The sequence below is a fragment of the Mytilus californianus genome, unplaced genomic scaffold (genome assembly GCF_021869535.1).
Source record: "Mytilus californianus isolate M0D057914Y unplaced genomic scaffold, xbMytCali1.0.p SCAF_2, whole genome shotgun sequence".
In the NCBI taxonomy this organism is placed as follows: domain Eukaryota; kingdom Metazoa; phylum Mollusca; class Bivalvia; order Mytilida; family Mytilidae; genus Mytilus; species Mytilus californianus.
The window spans coordinates 13,807,009-13,829,519 of record NW_026262668.1 but is presented as its reverse complement, the minus strand read 5'-3'; the positions used below and the strand labels follow the sequence as shown (position 1 = coordinate 13,829,519).

The 22,511-nt window shown below is 32.6% G+C and overlaps 1 protein-coding gene across 1 annotated transcript in view; it reads right to left on the bottom strand.

The window, feature by feature from the left end:
* The window catches only part of LOC127729292 (diacylglycerol kinase beta-like), a 138,928-nt gene that overhangs the window by 73,167 nt on the left and 43,250 nt on the right, over positions 1-22,511 (bottom strand). The window contains exon 7 of the mRNA XM_052237031.1: positions 1,124-1,318. Coding sequence (XP_052092991.1) covers positions 1,124-1,318 — 195 coding nt within the window. The remainder of the gene's footprint in view (positions 1-1,123; positions 1,319-22,511) is intronic.

Genomic DNA, 22,511 nt, shown 5'->3' with positions numbered 1-22,511 from the left:
AGTTAGTGTGTGTGTGAGTTAGGAAAAATTTGGAGCAGAAAAAGAAAATTATAACGATAGAATCTTAGAATGAAGAGCTGTGCCATGAGCTCATGATACGCCCATCGCTTTTTCAAAGAATAAAGTTCCTTAACTACTCAATGTCATATCAGAAATTTATAAAAAAAAAAAAAAAAAACACTAAAGGGAGTTTGTTTTAATAGATATAAACCAGTCTCCAAAGTTTCATAAAAACTGATCAAAGCATTTTTGAGTTATTGTCCAAAAACTGGAAAATCCCACCCCTTCTTTTAAATAAATCCTGTAACTCGATAAAAAAAATCTAAAATTTATTACAAATCGAAAGGAAGTTCACGTCAATAGATATAAACAATTCACCAAAGTTTCATGAAAATTGGTTAAAGCGTTTTTGAATTATTGTCCAACATGTTGACGACAGACTGACAGATTGACGGACGGAAGGACAGACTTTATGGGAAAAATTTGGTTTCAATTATTTAAGAAATCACTGAAGCATGACGGGAGCGGGCCCCCTCTTATGCAGCCAGTGGGCCCCCTTATGAAAACTTCTGGATCCGCCACTGCGGTATACCATAATACGTCCAGTAAACGGGAGTATAAAAATGCATTGAGGTTCCAATGATATAGAGACAGATTGCAATCTTTCCAAAAATCTATAGAAACAGACATTCTATACTAGAACATTAGTGTGCTTAACACCAATCTAAAATCAATTCTTACTGTTATCATATAAAATCATGACTAATTAAAGATATTTATTATATAGCACAAACATTCAACTACATAATGGTCATTTATGGATCTAATATAAATTGTACATTTTCAATATATAAAGGAGCAAAACACACCAGTTACAAAAGCACCCACCTTGTTTCATAAAATTAACCAAAGACAAAAGAGAAACTCTAATGTTATTATGGGTCATCTGTTACATACTGTGAATTATTTTATGTTTATGGTACCAATTTTCATGGATTGAAGAAAAGTAATGTTTTTCTGGATATTTGACATATACTTACATTCTAGTTTGTCCTCTGGTCTACCAACCTCTAACAAATTGGTACCACACAAATATTAATGAATCATTAGTACATATACTTACATTCTAGTTTGTCCTCTGGTCTACCGGCCTCTAATAAAGAGAGATAACAAACCAGATCTTTGAGAAACATGTGTCCATTTTTGATATCATTACTACTGGACCGATTCCGAACTGATTTAAGCTCCACTGGGGCAGTCTTCAGTAAGGAAGAGTTGGACTGTCTAACCCATGGGTCCAATGAATCTATTGAATGGCCTGTAAAATAAATTAAGATATATGACAAAGGAGGTTAAAAGGAAAGCGGTCACTTATTACTTGTTCATTTATATCTCTGAAAGAAAAATATAACCCATTGAACTTAAATAAACATTAACGGCATATTTACAAAAAAAACCTTTAAATATGATATCAACAACTTGTGTTTTGTGAATGAGTTACTGGTAAGTAAAATTACACAACATTTGTATATAAACATATATCCTATGAATTATATCATTCTTCCTTGAAAACATCTGGAGCCGTGGATCGAAAAAAAAAAAAACATGTGCAAATTTCCTTTAAAAGTTGACATAGCTCATAAGCAAAATTAAAATCCTGTTAATATTGACAGCTAAGGACACAAACACCATTTTTAAAAAGGAAAAAAACACTTTTTGGAGAAAGGCAGACAAACCCATCTGTCATACAAGTTAAATTTAACATTATATTATATCAAGAGTTAGATAGATTTAGAGTTAGAGTTATGACACACGAAGTATATATTAAATACATCATTGTGACAATTATTACATTATGATGATAAAACATATTATTACAATACTATATAAATGATATTAATTAGTTCTCTATCAAATAAATGTCTTTATTTTATTTATAGAAATGACCTTATTTATTATATATTATTATGACCAGTTATTCCAAGTTGCTGTACATGTGGTGTCCAATTTTTCAATATTTCATGTAGTCTATGCATTTTTCATATATAACTCTAGACTTCGTATTCATTTATAAGAAAGATTAGGCACTAACAAAGATCAGGCCAAGTTTGTTATAATCTGACTAAAATTTTACCATATAATCCCCTAGTTAATAGATCAGGATATTGTTGGTTGCAGCCATCATGGCATCTACTGGTATACCATTTTTTTTAATTTAAACACATAAATATGATGGATGGCTCATGACATTTACAGCCAGAAATTGAAATAATAGGCAAAAACTTGATAATTAGTCAAAAATCTTGATCTTAGGGCAATAACTCTTATAAGGAGGCATCTGATAATTTTGGTGCATATCGAAAGGAGATAGATCTTGACATTCTGAGCATTTAAGCCATATCAGATTTTTCAAGATATTAAACAATAAATGAATTTATCTCTTGTGTTCTATTTTAAGCCATGGCAGCCATGTTGGTCTATTGGCAGTAACAAAAAATCCTAATTTTTTACTAGATATCCTAATGATCGTTCAGTTAAAGTAATAAAAGTTAAGATAAAATAATATCATAAAAGTTTACAATGACAATGAACAGATGACAACAGACGCCAAGTGATAGCAATAGCTGGCATAGCCCATTGGGCCAAGTTAGCTAAAAATGTTTAATGGTTCATGGCATCTACTGGTATACCAAGTTTACCTTTGTGTACTGACTTTTCCCTTATTATTATTCCTATCATTTCCTTATTACTTTGTCATATTTCCAATCAAGATATGTGAATGTGACATTTATACCTTTGATGAAGTCCTTTGATGATTTTTGGACTTCTGCTCTATTTACATATGTTAATATACCAATATGTTTTTGTGATTGCCAGCAGATCAACATACAAGAAAAATCAAGATGAGAAGAAATAAAAAGCCTGCTAAAATTGACTATTTTTCCTACATTTGGTATTAAATTATAAAAAAAAAGATGGAATTGGAAATTCACCTAAGCCTGTTTTACTAGAACTGCCAGGGTTTAATAACACAATCTTATCATACTAAAATTAAGTCAAATTTACAATCATTTTTGTTCTAAGATTGTTTGTGTAATGGGATAGATTATAGTGAAATATTGGCGTGGCAAGTAACTTATTCAATGCATATTCATAGGGATCTAAAATAATACCTAGCAGCAACTTACTTCATCAATCAGAATGAACTATTTAGCATTTTCACACGATAATCATTCATATATTATTCCTACAAAGTTTGGTTCAGACTGACATTGGCCATTTTAAAGACATTTGTATTAATGTTTCTATATAAAAATAAGGAGATGTGCTATGATTGCCAATGAGACAACTATACACCCAAGTTCAAATGAAGTGGATGTAAGCAATGATAGGCAACCGTACGGCCTTCAACAATGAAAAAAAAACATTATGTATAGTCAGCTATTATAGGCCCTTACATGAAAAACATGTGAAACAATTCAATTGAGAAAACTAATGGCCTAATTTATAACAAAACAATTTCGAAAAAAACAAATATGACAGACATGAACCAACGACAACCAATGAACTACAGGCTCCTGACTAGTTTACTATGACAACAGAAACATGATTTTCCAAACAAAATGACCTATCATAATAGGTATTGTCCTCATATTATGTATGTGGAATTAAATTCGGATTATCCTCATTTGTTTTAAAAAAAAAAAAATTTTAACTGAAGATTAACAATAAAGTACCGGGTAGTGATAATAAAGTGCTCAAGATATCAAAGCAGACTCCTCCTGTGATATAAGGTCAAATTTGAGGGTGTTCAACATAATAGAACCTTAAATAATGAATTTAAATTTTGGATTCCAATTTAAATTCTACAATCATACTTTTTGGTTGGCTTTTGAATTTGTTTTTTCAGAATTTACACATTACTAAATCAGTTTGACATTTGTTATGCTGAATATATAACACCCACAAATAAGACTGATGTCCAAAAAACACAATATTGATACCCCCAGACATAAACGCTTACTGGTATCCCACAAAGATTTTGATATCCCCCCTATCAAAGAAGAGAGGCTTGTATGTTCATTATAAAGTAATTTTCTTCATATATATATATATATTTTCGTTTGGGATTGTATATATATATATTAAAGAGCATTTGTTGTTCGACCTGTTAGTATAATGTGTTTTGTTAAAATACTACTTTTTCACTTTTTTGGTTTTTTTGGAAAATGTTGTTTGTGCTGTATTTAGACCCCTCTAACAAGAAATTTGTTTTGCATGCCCACGTATAAAAATTGCGGTTTTTATCAAAAGCAATCATAGGTTTGAACGTTGTTTTCAATTTAGACTTGTATATATATATATATATATTTGATACCATTTGGAAAATTGTGTTATAGTTTTTATTATACAATCAATCAGAGACTTTATATGTATATTTATATATATATGCTAAATTAGAGTTTTAACCCTGAGATTTCACAGTTGATAAATATGGATATGTAAAACTGTGGATTCATTATTATTCGTTGAATACCAATTGTTGGATAATTCGTAGGTACAGGTCAACCATGAATTTAAACGTTCAACGAATGGCACTTTTTCTATAAGGTTGTATGAAGACTTTGGCAAAATCTTGAGAATAATTATTCAAGAAAATGCAAGTTTTCCTCAATCCACGAAAATTGGCACCCAAGAAAATAAATGAATCCAAAGTAATACAAGTGGGACAAGGTGTCCTGTGGACACATATTGTTGTTCATAGATGTGTTAGGATTTGCAAATCAAATTTTCATCGAATTATCACAATTCAGCTATTTCAATGTTAACTCTTTCTTAATGGTCATAGCTTATTATTTAAGGCATTAAAGCAATTGCAACAAAGTATATCAATAAGACAAAAAAAAATACACAACTACCTACCAAAGAAATGACTTGGTACTAAATCCTTAAATCCTTCAGAAGCTACAGCCATCTTGTCTAATATATAACTCCAATTAATCTCCTTAAATTTGTTCTTACAGGTAAATTACAAAATTTAACATAATTTATGTTCTTTGAAATATCTTCTTTTTTCCCAGCTTTAATTAGAAATTGTAACTGTTCCTTGGAATCTGGTTTTCTCTTGTTCAATAAGATATCCACTAAAAAGTTATTTAGAACTTCAATCTATTTCCAAGCTTTAATCAATTTTCTGAAAAGCTGTTGTTTTCCAACCTCATCTAAACAAAATAATTCCTATCTAGCTCAAAATCACCTTAACAGGAATATATTGTCTCCATAAATATTCATTTTTATGACATTGTGTCAGATCATGACAAAAAACAGATGTTTGTAATAATTCTACCCACCCACGACTATTACTTTAAGTGCACTGTAAAAAAAATAGTCTTCTTAATATCAATTCTAATAAATTACACCTGCTTTTATAGCAGTATATTGAAATGCAGAAAAAATCCACACAGTGAAAAGAGACTGAGAATGGCCAGGAAATGGATTTTTTCCACCCACATGTCTATGGGGAAAACCTTTAATCAAACCTAACACGTTGAAGTTCTCAATTTTAACTTGATATTCTAATGCAGCATTCATAGAACATTATAGTAATGCAATAAAAACAACACAACATTTGCATATTTACCAGTGCTAATGGGAGGTATACATTAATAGAAATTTCCACCTTACAGGCGCCATATTTGCTGCTTAACACCAGAACATCCAAATATTTCTCTCAAGGTTAAATATGTTAATAGAGGACAAACATTTTTATCAATTTACCCAGTACCTTGGTGATTGAATGACAATGAATGATTGCAATGCTTAAAAACTTGTGCCTCTGTACTTTGATTATACTGAATCAGCTATTCTATATCTACAAAAAGCCAAACAGAAAATGATTTTTACTTTTACATTTATTTTTTCAAATGTTGCATTTGAAATCAGCATTCCAAGTTCTTCAAACTGTGAATATTCAAGGTTTAGATACGATACTTGTGGTCATTACTCAAGGTTTAGATATGATACTTGTGGTCATTTTATGTAATAGAAGACCTTCACATTGTGCAAGACATGTACTCAAGGTGTAGATATGATAATTGTGGTCATTGTTGATACAGGAGACCTTCACATGTATTTAAAACATGTACTCAAGGTGCAGATATGATAATTGTGGTCATTGTTGATACAGGAGACCTTCACATGTATTTAAAACATGTACTCAAGGTGTAGATATGATACTTGTGGTCATTTTATGTAATAGAAGACCTTCACATTGTGCAAGACATGTACTCAAGGTGTAGATATAATTGTGGTCATTGTTGATACAGGAGACCTACACATGTATTTAAAACATGTACTCAAGGTGTAGATATGATAATTGTGGTCATTGTTGATACAGAAGACCTTCACATGTATTGAAGACATGTACTCAAGGTTTAGATATGGTACTTGTGGTCATTGTTGTTACAGAAGCCTTCACATGTATTCAAAACATGTACTCAAGGTTTAGATATGATACTTGTGGTCATTGTTGATACAGGAGACCTTCACATGTATTTAAAACATGTACTCAAGGTTTAGATATGATACTTGTGGTCATTGTTGATACAGGAGACCTTCACATGTATTTAAAACATGTACTCAAGGTGCAGATATGATAATTGTGGTCATTGTTGATACAGGAGACCTTCACATGTATTTAAAACATGTACTCAAGGTGTAGATATGATACTTGTGGTCATTTTATGTAATAGAAGACCTTCACATTGTGCAAGACATGTACTCAAGGTGTAGATATGATACTTGTGGTCATTGTTGATACAAGAGACCTTCACATGTATTTAAAACATGTACTCAAGGTGTAGATATGATACTTGTGGTCATTTTATGTAATAGAAGACCTTCACATTGTGCAAGACATGTACTCAAGGTTTAGATATGATACTTGTGGTCATTGTTGATACAGGAGACCTACACATGTATTTAAAACATGTACTCAAGGTGTAGATATGATAATTGTGATCATTGTTGTTACAGAAACCTTCACATGTATTTAAAACATGTACTCAAGGTTTATATATGATACTTGTGGTCATTGTTGATACAGGAGACCTTCACATGTATTTAAAACATGTACTCAAGGTTTAGATATGATACTTGTGGTCATTGTTGTTACAGAAGACCTTCACATGTATTTAAAACATGTACTCAAGGTTTAGATATGATACTTGTGGTCATTTTATGTAATAGAAGACCTTCACATTGTGCAAGACATGTGGTAAAGAATTTCTTTAAAAGTTTTGTAATATATTGTTCACTTCTAAAAGAAAAGTAGCAAGTTCATCAGCAAGTCTCTTTCTTTTTTACCACAAATATTGTTGTATCAGTAATTATGATAATTTCCGTTCTCGGCGGAGTCGAGTGATGTAAAAACGGAGTTGAGTGATATGAAAATTACCGCTAGAAACTAAGGTAACACGTGCCGTTGTCAAGAAAATTAACAACGTCTTCATAGGTAGAATAGTGATAAACAGATTATCATTGGTCATCTCAACTCGATTGCTTTTCTCGCTTTCGCCGTACCGGCTCAAGAGAGAAAATCAATCTCGTTGAGATAACCAATGATAATCTATAAAGATCATTGGATTCTTCTTTCAAAAAATGTATGACTATGTTGGTTGATGTTTGATTTCTACCTGTCAAAAGTAACTTAATTTAAATTTGTTTTATGTACAAAATTTCAGGATAGTAAAACAAATTTAAAGATACTCTTTTGAAAATGTTTTTTGTTTGTACCAGATGACAAAGCTGCTAACAACGTTGTTGCTGTTGGTTGAGATATGTATACTATACTGAGATAATATAAACTGAGATTACAAATTCTGTTGTGTTCATTACGAAAATAAAGTGGGTTAAACATCAATTAGATAAACAACAAAAAGACATCATACCCGCTAGTTCAAACAATAAAAGTCATAAAAGAACATGTTCTATCTATGTGTTGGCTATACAAATTACACAAGAAACCTTTCAAATATTTCTTGGAAATTCTTTAACACTAATTCAAAATACATAATGCATGCATATATATATATGATCCATAATTTTTTGTCTCCATGTATTTTTCATAATAGAACGAAGCCTCGCTTTTCTATAAATATAGAGCTTCGTTGTCTGTCAAAAGTAAGATAGACATCAAGATTTTTCTGATATTCCAACCATAGTAGTAAATCTTCCAATGGGACTATCATCAAATAATAAATTTTCTGGCTTGAAGAAAAATATTTTGTTTAATACTATACCTCTGTCAAATTTTAAGTAATGGCATTAAAAAACCCTTATGGGTATTTCTATCAAACTTGTACAATGCTCAACATATGAGAGCATAAACTATAAATCGTGGTAATGGTCCACGTATCATAATTATACTAAAGGAAAAGGGACATTAAAACTAGCGTTCCCAAAAGAGGCTGTATCGCTCACCTTGCATTTTTGCATAAAATTGATAAATGATGTAACAAAAACGATGAGCATTAAACCGCTGCAACAAAAGCACATGATACACAAGTCTTGTACATATTAAAAATCTTTACGAGAATGAAATGAAATATTTAGAAAAGGCATCTAATCAGACGTAAGTACAATGATTCTGTACAAATTATTTCATGAGGATTTATGTACTATAAATCCAGAAATTATTGCGTGCATTTATAATTGCAAATTTTGAATAATGGACAAAATTGCAAGATCAATTATTGCGATTTCAGGAAAATCTGCATACATATATATGTATCAGATATGAGAATGTGAGTTCTTATTATTTCGATACAGCTCCCATTCCCATTAATAATAAATTGCTTCGCTGAGCGCAGCTGGATACGACCGCAGATGTCCAACCCTGAAAAGTTAGGGCCAAAATGGACACAATATTCACGCTTGATACAGGTCTGAATTTGGATTGTTATTAAATTTTTGACAAATAATAGGTTTCTGACACAGAATAACTGTAGTCAAAGAACTTCAAATTGGTCATATGATTTGAATTTATATTCAAGTTTTTGCTTTTGTGCAATACACTATGCGAATTGACCCCCCCCCCCCCCCCAAAAAATAATTTTACCCCGTTTTTTTGCGTTTGTGCAATACACTATGCTGTTGAATATTAACCCCCCAAAACAAAATATTTGAAGAAATTTTCTTTTAATTTCTGAAATCTGAAATGAGAAAAAAAACTTTCACCTCCCCCCTTTCCCTTATTCAAAAAAATAATTCTTTCCCTCAAGTTATGGTCAGTATCTCAGACAAATGCATAATTTACAAGCAGTGTAAGGGAGGTAATCAAACATTGTTATTTAAATTGATTTGGATTACCTCCCTTACACTGCTTTTAAATTGTCTCAATTGTCCTTTAACCAGAAAAACCCTTGTTTTTCCCCTAATTCCTAAATGGTTTGAGCCATAACCCCCCAAAGTTAATCCTACCCATCCCTTTGTAGCATGGAAACTTGTTGTATAATTTCAGAGAGATTCATACACTTTAACACAAGTTATTGTCTGGAAACTACAAAAATGCTTATTTGGGCCCCTTTTTTGGCCCCTTATTCCTAAACAGTTGGGACCATAACCCCCAAAATCAATCCCAACCTTCCTTTAGTGGTTATAAACCTTGTGTTAAAATTTTATTGATTTCTATTCACTTATACTAAAGTTATTATCCGGAAACCATCTAACTCTAATTTTTGCGGTCGTATAAAAACCTCACAATAATTTCTAAATTTACAGTATACAGTTATTGCTTTAAAATATGAGTGTTAAAAGTCCCATAACTCTGGTTACTTCTGGTCAAAGGTCAGGAAGCTCTTCACTGGTTGTCTTTTGTCATTTCTTTATGTGTTTCCACCATTTTGGGGGATTCTGTTTTGACAACAGCTCTTTGATAAGTTATCAATTCATTCAGCACTTCCTAGACTCTGGATGATTTAGAGTTTTACTTATTGTATAGATACCTACCTGTCTATTATTGAAGACTATAGGCTGATATTAGATGTCTCTTGGAATTTTTTGTGTTGTTTGAATACTGTCTCATTGATATATATAGATATTTACCATATCTTCATTTATTCAGGAAGAAAAGCAGCAAATACAAAATCAAAATTTGTGGTTTAGTTTGACAGTACAGGGATTGAACCCACGACCTCCTGCACTACATGTACTTACAAGTATATATAGGAGTAAATGTCAAATGTATACCATAATTGGTGTTAGTTGATGGAAATCATTATTACCTGTCAGAAAATTATAGCCAATCTATTTACCTATACAATGGAAATAAATCATTGCAAGTCATATAAATGTAATACTAAAAAATATTTAATTTCTTCAAATACACAGAAAAAAATCCATCCATCTGTATTGGTATAATTTTCATCTAAAATTTTCCTTATTTAGTTGCAATAGTTCGGGTATCGTTCTTACACTTTTGAAAGTTCATAATGTAAAAATATTTCCTGAATGTTTGTATATATTATGATGCAAATTCTGACTTTAAAATATGGAAATTAAGGAATTGATTAAATTAAACACAAGAGTGCACACGCTGAAATGTCTCGCCTTCTTTACTAATCATTGATATTATGTTGATAGTCCTAAATGTAAAGCTTTATTACAACTGTCACATAAACTTAACATTAACCAAGTAAACTAAACATTGACCAATGAACCATGAAAATGAGGTCAAGGTCAGATGAACCATGCTAGGCAGTCATGTACAGCTAACAATTCTTCCATACAACAAATATAGTTGACCTATTGCTTATAGTTTAAGAAAAACAGACCAAAACACAAAAACTTAACAGTGAGCAATGAACCTGGAAAATGAGGTCAAGGTCAAATAAAACCTGCGTGACTGACATATAGATCATAAAATATTTCCATACACCAAATATAGTTGAACTATTGCATATAGTATTAGAAAAAAAAGACCAAAACTCAAAAACTTTAATTTGACCACTGAACCATGAAAATGAGGTCAAGGTCAGATGACACCTGCCAGTTGGACATGTACACCTTACAGTCCTTCCATACACCGAATATACTAGACCTATTGCTTATAGTATGTGAGATATGGACTTGACCACCAAAACTTAACCTTGTTCACTGATCCATGAAATGAGGTCGAGGTCAAGTGAAAACTGTCTGACGGGCATGAGGACCTTGCAAGGTACGCACATACCAAATATAGTTATCCTATTACTTATAATAAGAGAGAATTTAACATTACAAAAAATCTTAACTTTTTTTTCAAGTAGTCACTGAACCATGAAAATGAGGTCGAGGTCAAGTGAAAACTGTCTGACGGGCATGAGGACCTTGCAAGGTACGCACATACCAAATATAGTTATCCTATTACTTATAATAAGAGAGAATTTAACATTACAAAAAATCTTAACTTTTTTTTCAAGTAGTCACTGAACCATGAAAATGAGGTCAAGGACATTGGACATGTGACTGACAGAAATTTCGTAACATGAGGCATCCATATACAAAGTATGAAGCATCCAGATCTTCCACCTTCTAAAATATAAAGCTTTTAAGAAGTTAGCTAACACCGCCGCCGCCGGATCACTATCCCTTTGTCGAGCTTTCTGCGACAAAAGTCGCAGGCTCGACAAAAACCAGGTTATAAATACTTCACTATGCACATTGTTTTGTCCAGTTTCACATAGATTACTCTTGTACAAGATATTGGTGTTCATGAAAATTCAATTTATCAAATATTCATTCTCAATAATTAAATTGTCAAAAAACTAAAAAAATGTTCACTTTAAGACATGTAAATAGATACAAAGAAAAATTTTCAAATAAGGAACAATTATATTAGGGAGAAAATTAATGGTACATATTATACTCTGGACTGCTACTTACATTAATTCTGGACTAATATAAAAAACACAACTATTTATGCTAAATAAATCTTCCTGTATCAACCTAAGGAGCAAACATTTAATAAATACTTGGTTTCTTTAATGGTTTTATAGGTTTTCTGTGTGTATTCTCATATTCACTACATGTTTTTAGAAAATCCTTCACATGTACAGTAGTACTGCATGATCAAGATCAAACATTTTTGGGAGAACAAATAAATTAACAGTTAAAAGTTTTAAAACCAAAAAGGACCAAAATATAATAAGTCCCACATTCCTTAATTTCTTGGGAGTTTTGTCCTCCTGCTTCTACATAACAAAAAGCATAAATGCAGATAAAGTATTTGACTACATTTTCTCAGAAAAGAAGAATTTCCTTTTATGCACTTCTCCATATGGTGTTTTGTTAACAAGTTCTGGGGTAAAAAATATAGTCATAAGGTTTGGTACCATTAAAACGTTTAAACCCGCTGCAATTGTTTGCACCTGTCCTAAGTCAGGAATCTGATGTTCAGTAGTTGTCGTTTGTTGATGTGGTTCATAAGTGTTTCTCGTTTTTTATATAGATTAGACCATTGGTTTTCCCGTTTGAATGGTTTTACACTAGTAATTTTTGGGGCCCTTTGTAGCTTGCTGTGCGGTGTGAGCCAAGGCTCCGTGTTGAAGACCGTACTTTGACCTATAATGGTGTACTTTTATAATTTGTGACTTGGATGGAGAGTTGTCTCATTGGCACTCATACCACATCTTCTTATATCTATGTTTCTAGCCTCACTTCATACCCAAAATATTCATGCCTACCCTAAGTAATTTTATGGATATATTTGGGTATGCACCATTCAAGTCCAGATATTTTTCTTTAAATCGTCTTGAATATGCATGAAATATTTGCCACTGGATGTTCAACAAACTCAAATCAATCGTTAAGCACCATAAAAAACCAGAACATTTCAATACAAGTTTATGTAAAAATTTAAAAAATTTTACCTTCCTATTTACCCAATTTTTTCTAGGCGGCGAGAGACACAGTACTAGTAATAAGTATACATGGTGTAACATCTGACAAAGTTTATTCAAATTATTTTTGCAACGAATGCAAAGAAATCCGTTCAAGCCGGTGCTAGGGGCGGTCTTAACCTTGCAGTGAGGTGAGGCTTTTTTTTTTTGATTTTTTTTTTGCTTCGTGTTGAAGGCCTCACTGTGACTTTGGGATAAAGAACAGCAATAAAATCGCTGTTCCTTTGCTTTTTGTGTGTTTTTTTACTGTGCATGTACTGATTTTGTGTCATGGATGGATACCCCCATATCCTTTGTTTTTCTATTATACACATATATTTTTAGCATTATATCCCTTAGAACCTATTCAATTGTTGTCCTTGTTTTATATTAAGCAATGTTCTTGAACTTCTGAACCTAATACAGATATTTAAATGGGTTTAATATCCATCTTAATGTTTAGACCTCCAGTTTCTGACCAGTGAGCTTAGTGAAATACATCTCAGATTTTTTATTTTATTAAACAGACTAAATACAGTAGAATTTCCAGAGCCTCACATTCAGCACAGCCTTAGAAAATAAATACAATGAAGCAATAATACAACAGCTATATTAATCATCGATTGTCCCTGATTAATTTCACCTAAATAAACAAAAACTGTCAGGAATAGCAAAGCCATATAGCTATAGGTATTCTGCTGTTATTTGATGGTCTTTACATCAGTTTATCCATTACAATAATAGGAAAGCTGACATTAAGAATAAATTAACATGAAGTTAGTGAATATATGAGATATGATATTAAGGACATTTGCCATAGATACTGATGGAATGACTTCTTTTTAGTTTAATTATTCCTCAGAGGATTTAAAAGTGGCAATCAAACATTCATTTTCAAATAAGAACCTCCAGAAAAACCAAGCATATATGTATATAACATCCATATTTTCATTTAAGTCATCCTAGCTAGTGTTTGCCAACTTTTAAAGATGGAAAAAATGTAGATGTGGTTACAAGAGTGCAATTATTCGTAATGCATTTTCCATAGGGTACTAGTGGTGTTCCATATTTTATTTCTCGAAGACTACACAAACTAGATAAAAATGTGTGGCAGTTCCTGTTATTAGAAATGTCAGCATTGCATTACAGCCAAAAAAATACATATGGTCATGCTGCAAAAATTTACTTAAAATGCAGTTGAAAAACATCATCTATTTTTTTCGCTAAATGAAAAAGGCAAATTTTTAATGGCTCTGACGTGCAGATATTGAATATATTTTTTATACTTAGTAAAATATGGATTTGATTTTCTTGATTTTTTAAACCTAATTGGATAAGCTTTCAATTAAAAGTAATTCCAATCCTGTATCATCCAATCAGAAGCTGTATAAGATTCTATTCTGAGTACCATCCTCGGGTAAAAAACTTGCCGGTAAAATGTAAACAAATAATTGCGCTCTAACAAAATGACATCTAGAGCAGAGGTTAACAACAAAAGACAAATAATCAAGATTCATAAAACAGTTTCATATTTAATAGACAAAGACAAAAGTTAGAGAAAGGAAACTAAAAATTCAGCAATTTTTCAATTTGTAAAGGGGCATAACTCTAGAATGGTAAAAGTGACTCCACCAAAATTCAATCTTGATCTGTGTTTTGTGGTAATAAGCATTGTGTATAAGGGTCATAACATTTGTTTATAATTTTCATAACATTTGGTTGAAGCAAATTAAAGTTAGAGAAAGGAAACGAAAAATTCAGCAATTTTTCAATTTGTAAAGGGGCATAACTCTAGAATGGTAAAAGTGACGCCACCAAAATACAATCTTGATCTGTGTTTTGCCTCTAAAATATCCCTCGGATTAACCATCTTCTTCAATATCACTATCAAAATGTACCCCATTTCTTTATAAACCTGAATCCATAAAATATCTAGCTAGTGTTCAATTCCTTCTATTTTTTGGGAACGGACACATAAATTATGAATTTAGAAATGACTCGAAAACCGAAACATATATCAAATGTAAAGAAATAAATATTTAAGTCAAACATTGAATACAAATATAATGAAATTTAAAGTACAACTTACGAAAGTTTTCCCCAATCTAAAGAAATATTGTCCAGACGAGGTTTAAATATCCAAGTCTGGACATTGAGTCTCAAGCATGAGAAAAACAATCCCTGTGAAAACTGAACAGACAAACCAAGTTATAAATAGAAAAAGGGGATTTACTATGACCCATAAACGTTACAATATGCTTGACCAAACAACTGTGTCACTTTATTGGGTTAACAAATAACGAATTTTGCCTATGGCCTATCTACTAAAATAGTACTTTCTTGCAATGGACCAAAATTGTTAGACCTGTTATTTTATTGACTAATTTACATATCTTAAACATAGGTACCGGTAAATAGATGTTTCTTTTTGGCATTCATCAAATAAAGTACTTCCAGATGCTGAAATTTTTTCGGTTGCATTCATAATTAGTTTATAAAACCACACCAATAAGCTTAAAATACTAAAAAATCTTTTTTATCATAATTTCCTCTCTAGACCCTCAAATTGATTACTAGCATTAATAGCAATTAATATGAAATATGTTCACTGTAATTTGCTGACCATAATACATCACCAAGTAAAGAATTCAATCAATATTAAATAAAGTAATTCCATTAAAAGCATGCTATAAAGTGAACTATATGATTCAGACTTTTTCTTTATCAACACTGTAAATCACTGAAAATTGGGAATAAATATTTACGTAGGAGTGTAACTGAATCAACTGGCCTGACAATATCAATCAATATAAAAATTCTAAATTTAAACACAACAAAACCACAGTGTTACACTCATACTTAATCATATAATTCTTGAGTCCATTCATTTCTCCAGGTGGGAAGATTAGATCATCTACAAATCAGGTGATATTCTGGTCCTTGAGATCATGTGTAAATCATGTGATAATCTGGCCCTTGTGATTTTAAAGGTGGGAGGGGAGGATGAATTAGTTTTTTTTCAGGGACTAAAACATATGACTCCCTAAATCCCAGGGATTCTCTACACCAAAAGACTAAGCAAAAACTAAATCATGTGATCCCTTGCACTCAGGATTTAAATTAGATTTTGCAGGTACTAAGTGCCAAAGTCCCAAGGATTCTTCAGGAGGGCAGATAATGGACTAAATCATGTGATCTTTTGAAGCTAAGTTTATCAAGTATGTATCACCCGTCTTCATGGAATATATATTGTGATACTCTGATCCATGGGATTTGCCAGGTGAGAAGACAAGTCCTCTCTCTCCATGGACTATATCATGTGATACTCTGGTACCTGGGATTTGCCAGGTGAGAGGATAAGTCATCTGTCTTCATGGAATATATCATGTGATATTCTGATCCCTGGGATTTGCCAGGTGAGAGGTTAAGTCACCTGTCTTCATAGAATATATCATGTGATACTCTGGTCCCTGGGATTTGCTAGGTGAGAGGATAAGTCAGCTGTCTTCATAGAATATATCCTGTGATGCTCTGATCCCTGGAATTTGCCAGGTGAGAGGTTAAGTCACCTGACTTCATAGAATATATCATACTCTGATCACTGGGGCCATGTTGGAAAGGAAGTGCTCCATATGAAAGGTAAATAATTTTGTAGAGTAAAGTCTCTAGATTAACGGAAGTACAAGACCCCTACTCTGGATATGTTGACATTCAAATTTGATTGGATTGATGTCATAACATCTAGGACACCAAGTTGATCTTGAGGAACCCTGCCCAAATCCAGGGCTCCTCAAGTTCTACTGGCAGAAAAGCTATATCCAATCATAACAGGTGTTATATATGACCATGTCAATCCTATCTACTCCAGAGTTCCATTCAAACTTTGCCTGGGATTTGCCAGATGAGAGGCTAAGTCATTTGTCTTCATGGAATATATCATGTGATATTCTGATCACTGGGATTTGCAAGGTGAGAGGCTAAGTCATCTGTCTTCATGGAATATATCATGTAATATTCTGATCCCTGGGATTTGCCAGGTTAGAGGATAAGTCACCTGTCTTCATAGAATATATCATGTGATACTCTGGTCCCTGGGACTTGCTAGGTGAGAGGATAAGTCAGCTGTCTTCATAGAATATATCCTGTGATACTCTGGTCCCTGGGATTTGCCAGGTGAGAGGATAAGTCATCTGTCTTCATGGAACATATCATGTGGTGCTCTGATCCCTGGAATTTGCCAGGTGAGGAGATAAGTCATCTGTCTTCATGGAATATATCATTTGCTAATCTGGTCCCTGGGATTTGTCAGGTGAGACGATAAGTCATCTGTCTTCATGGAATATATCATGTGATACTCTGATCCCTAGGATTTGCCAGGTGAGGAGATAAGTCATCTGTCTTCATGGAATATATCATGTGATACTCTGATCCCTGGGATTTGCCAGGTGAGAGGTTAAGTCACCTGTCTTCATGGAATATATCATGTGATACTCTGATCCCTGGGATTTGCCAGGTGAGAGGATATAGTTCATCTGTCTTCATGGAATATATCATGTGATACTCTGATCCCTGGGATTTGCCAGGTGAGAGGTTAAGTCACCTGTCTTCATGGAATATATCATGTGATACTCTGATCCCTGGGATTTGCCAGGTGAGAGGATATAAGTCACCTGTCTTCATAGAATATATCATGTGATACTCTGATCCCTGGGATTTGCCAGGTGAGAAGATAAGCCAACAGTCTTTATGGAATATATCATGTGATATTCTATTCTCTGGGATTTGCCTGGTGAGAAGATAAGTCATCTGTCTTCATGGAATATATCATGTGATACTCTGGTTCCTGGGATTTGCCAGGTGAGAAGATAAGTCCTCTCTCTTCATGGAATATATCATGTGATACTCTGATCACTGGGATTCGCCAGGTGAGAGGATAAGCCAACTGTCTTCATGGAATATATCATGTGATAATCTGGTCCCTGGGATTTGCCAGGTGATAGGTTAAGTCACCTGACTTCATGGAATATATCATGTGATACTCTGGTCCCTGGGATTTGCCAGGTGAGAGGTTAAGTCACCTTACTTCATAGAATATATCATGTGATACTCTGGTCCCTGGGATATGCCAGGTGAGAAGATAAGTCCTCTCTCTTCATGGAATATATCATGTGATACTCTGATCCCTGGGATTTGCCAGGTGAGATGATAAGCCAACTGTCTTCATGGAATATATCATGTGATACTCTGGTCCCTGGGATATGCCAGGTGAGAGGTTAAGTCACCTGACTTCATGGAATATATCATGTGATACTCTGATCCCTGGGATTTGCAAGGTGAGAGGATAAGCCAAAATGGAATATATCATGGGATACTCTGGTCACTTTGATCTGCCAGGTGACAGGACAAGTCATCTGTCTTCATAGAATATGGAAGCCAAAAAGATTACTTATCTTAGATAATAAAATCCAAAAGGGGCTATGAAAATCATTTTGGCCTGAGAGAGTATTACTTTTATATTTGGCAGAATTACAAATAGATCTTACAAAACACCTAAAATCTATCTGATAGTTTGGTATTTACATTATATAAATAAATATCTAAAGTTTTGCTGAAAATCTGACAATAAATGTGACAATGAAATGGAAAAAGACGTTTTAACATACTACAAAATCTGACATCTAATTCACAATTACACAAATAAATCTCTAATGAACTGTAAAAATAACAGTATAACAATGAAACAAAAATAGTTTGTAGGTCCTAAAAAACTCCTAATTTGGTCTTCCCACTTTCATGGCTAACATATATATAATTGCATAATTTAGACAATCTATCATTACAAGTGTCAAAGATATACCTAAATATATAGTTCTGCTTTTAGCTCATACATAGATCAAAACAAAACAACTTTTAATTTGAAAGTCACACTTATGTAAATAAATGTCTCCATTTACTTGTCTTGCTTACACTCTTGACTATGTGTCTATTAGAAATAAACTAATACCATTACAACAACCTAACCTGTTCTTTTGCCCTAAAGAAAGCTCAGAAATCAATTGTTAATTCGGTAGTAAACATGTCAGAATTATGATTAAATATGTTATAAACGGACAATATAATGTCTTGTTATTTTATTAAGTATCCTACTCTAGATGTGATTAACCTCTGGTGTATCTACCTTACGATCTCTACGACTTCTGCCGTATGTTGGAATACTGGATTTATCGGAAATCAATGACAAAACCATTCATTTTCTTACTCCAAGTAAAACAAAGGAATTAGGCTCCATGATCTACACCATTTTTGTCGTATTATGTGTTACTATTTATAGATTTGCTGTTGTTGCTTGTCATTTGATGGTCAGTTCAATAATTGAATATGGAATGACAATAAATCGGTAACGAAATATAGATTAGACAGTCAACTCTTTATATTAAAGCTGTATTAACATCTGGTTGCTGGTTAAGATTTGAGTCTTCCATATAAATATACATTTGGACAAAAAATGTTAAAACCAAGTCAATAAAAGACATATACATATATGACAGTAGAAAAAAATCTTGTCTCAAATCCATTTCATTTTTGCCATCAACACACAATTAACATTGACCTTTTTTTACTTAGTATTTAAACTGCTTTCATACAAAATATCAAGAAACTGAACCCATTTTCCAGGTCAAAAAACATATGACATAAATATATTTTTCAAGATAAATTCCTTTTCTCTTATGGTTGTTGCCTGTTATCTATTTTTTGTATGAAGAGATATTTCTAATATCACATTGCACGAAGTGTGATACGAAAAAGTGATACGAAAACTGTGTTAATTTGATTGGCTTATACATCATCATGACACGATATTATGACATTTCCATTGGCTATTCATAAGTTCATTGATGACTTTCAAGGGTTAAGACGAAGTACATTTGGTCCATGGCAATGGGCATATGTGATTTCTTCAATAACAAACATTACACGCACACTTTTCACCTGAAAATCTTCTTTTTGTCAAATTTTATTAAATTCTGAGGCATAAAAAAAGTTTTAAAATGTCTGATGTTAAAGTTGGACGCTGGAACAGGACATATGACCTCATACTGGTATGTGCAAAAGACTATTTCAACAATTCGCAGAATTTTTCATTTAACACAATGAGAGTGTTCACCATAAGAGAAATAGGTTAAACAACTCGTGAGAATTGGATATTGCTTCATATCAACTCGAGTTATTTTATTTCAAGGGAAGGGGAGTCAGGGTGTCCTTTTGGCACTAAAATGTCCAGAATATATAAACAATTTAGCAATGAAATAACCCTTACTTTGACCGGCTTGAAAAATTATACTACTATTGCAATTTCAGGGGCCAAATAATGGCTCTGACCAGATCTCCTCCTTGAGGATATTCAATTTGTTGAGTTTTCTACATTGTATCTTTACAAAATGATAAACAACAAACAGTTAGTTTCCAATTTACCAACTTATATGTGAGTAGCTATAGGTTATTCTCACAAAATGTACCAGCCAATTTTTCCATCTGAAAAAATGGCAAAAATCATCTGACTTGTATGAGGGTCTTAAGTCTTGGATTTCTGACGTGAAAATGTCAGCTGACTTATAAGCGGATTGACTTTTACTCGAGTATCAAGGTTATGGTCTTTAATAATAAGTAAAAGTATATATCATATAAAGCTCTTATGCTTCATACAATGTAGGTCTTGACAAGTTATGAATAAATCTAATGGAGGCTACTAAAGAGCGTCATCCTTATCTTAAAAGCACAAAAAAACACAAAATAAATAAAGGGACCTAACTTAGAAAATGCACAATAGGCCATAATACAAAATTTCCTAGATTTTCTAACCCCCTCAATTAAGCCTCAAGGTGATAATAAGATATTTCTGATAAGACTTTATTACTGTGATTGAACCACTGACCATTATGTATAGTTTTAACACTGTGATTAGACAATGTACCATTATGTATACCTTTGGCCACAGACCACAATTAAATTCCTCTATTAGTTCTTTATAGCGTTTTGTCTCATTTAAAAAATTGCACCCAGTCTTTTTGTCAAGTCTTTTGTGTGTGTAATGTACAGTACTAGTACAAAAATATACCCAACATTCAGAAAGATTGCACCTTTACACCTTACAAATTTAGCCGATACACATGCATACCCATGATACCCCTATGGACAAGTCAAGAGATGTTCCGAAAATTCTAAATATTACCTTTTTGCACCTGGCCTAATCACTCTTTCCATATCAAAATCAGTTAAAATACAACATCCAAAAATTTATTTCAGCTCTCTTCTTTCATTTCCACCCCATAAAAACTAAGAAATGAATGAGAAAGTGAAAGAAAAAAAATAAAGAAAAAATACACTTTAATTAAAAAGAACTATATTCGTGGACAACGAAAAGCGGGGTCATTAATTGTGGATCTCGGGCTTATTGTGATGATTTTGTATCTTAGGTTAGATAGTTTACCTTAGTTACAGTTCGGCAGAAGCCTTATTTTATGTATTTGTATATACTTTAATAAAACTTAGAAAAGAATAAGATATTTGGCGGGGAAAACCTTGGGTCAGGCCAAATGTGAAGGGGTGTTCCACAGGAATCTATAATGCAAGTAATGAGGCACTTCCTTCAAGAATGGTACGGCTACCATTATGGTATATAAGCAGGCGCGATTCCTTGCTCTTTGTCATTCGTCTGAAGTCTACGAAGAAGTTGGCCATGATATGTATGGTACATGATTATTAGAGATTGTATTCTCTAATTTAGAATTTCATTCATGATTGTAATGCAACAAAGGACAAGGTTGGTGCCTGTTCTTTAAGGCTTGTATAAGTTGTAGTTTGTCAAGTATAATTTTTACTTTATATAAGAGTACTAAAATGTACCATAAGGACAAGTTGCAGCTTGTAGGGTACTAAAATGTACCATTAGGACAAGTTTGTCCCTGACCAAGGACAAATTGGTATTTGTACAAATTTGTATCATTTGTATATATTTTAAAGTGGAATGATTAATGTATAGATAAATTTAACTGTTAAAGCAAGAGCAGTTGTATATATTTTAGTTCATTGACATAATTTTATGGATATAAATTATTTGGTGAAAAATTCATATACTTTGTAAATAGAACATTTCAAAATACAGTATCAAACTGGTAACGAACCTATTCTATAATAAAAATAGACACGCTTACCCTGTGTACACGTTACATTATTAACACTGTGATTGGACTACTTACCATTATGTATAGTATTAACACTGTCATTAGACCACTTACCATTATGTATAGTATTAACACTGTGATTGAACTACTTACCATTATGTTTACAAATAACACTGTGATTGAACCACTTACCATTATGTATAGTATTAACACTGTGATTAGACCACTTACCATTATGTATAGAATTAACACTGTGATTGGACAACTTACCATTATGTATAGTATTAACACTGTGATTAGACCACTTACATTATGTATAGTATTAACACTGTGATTGAACTACTAACCATTATGTATAGTATTAACACTGTGATTAGACCACTTACCATTATGTATAGTATTAACACTGTGA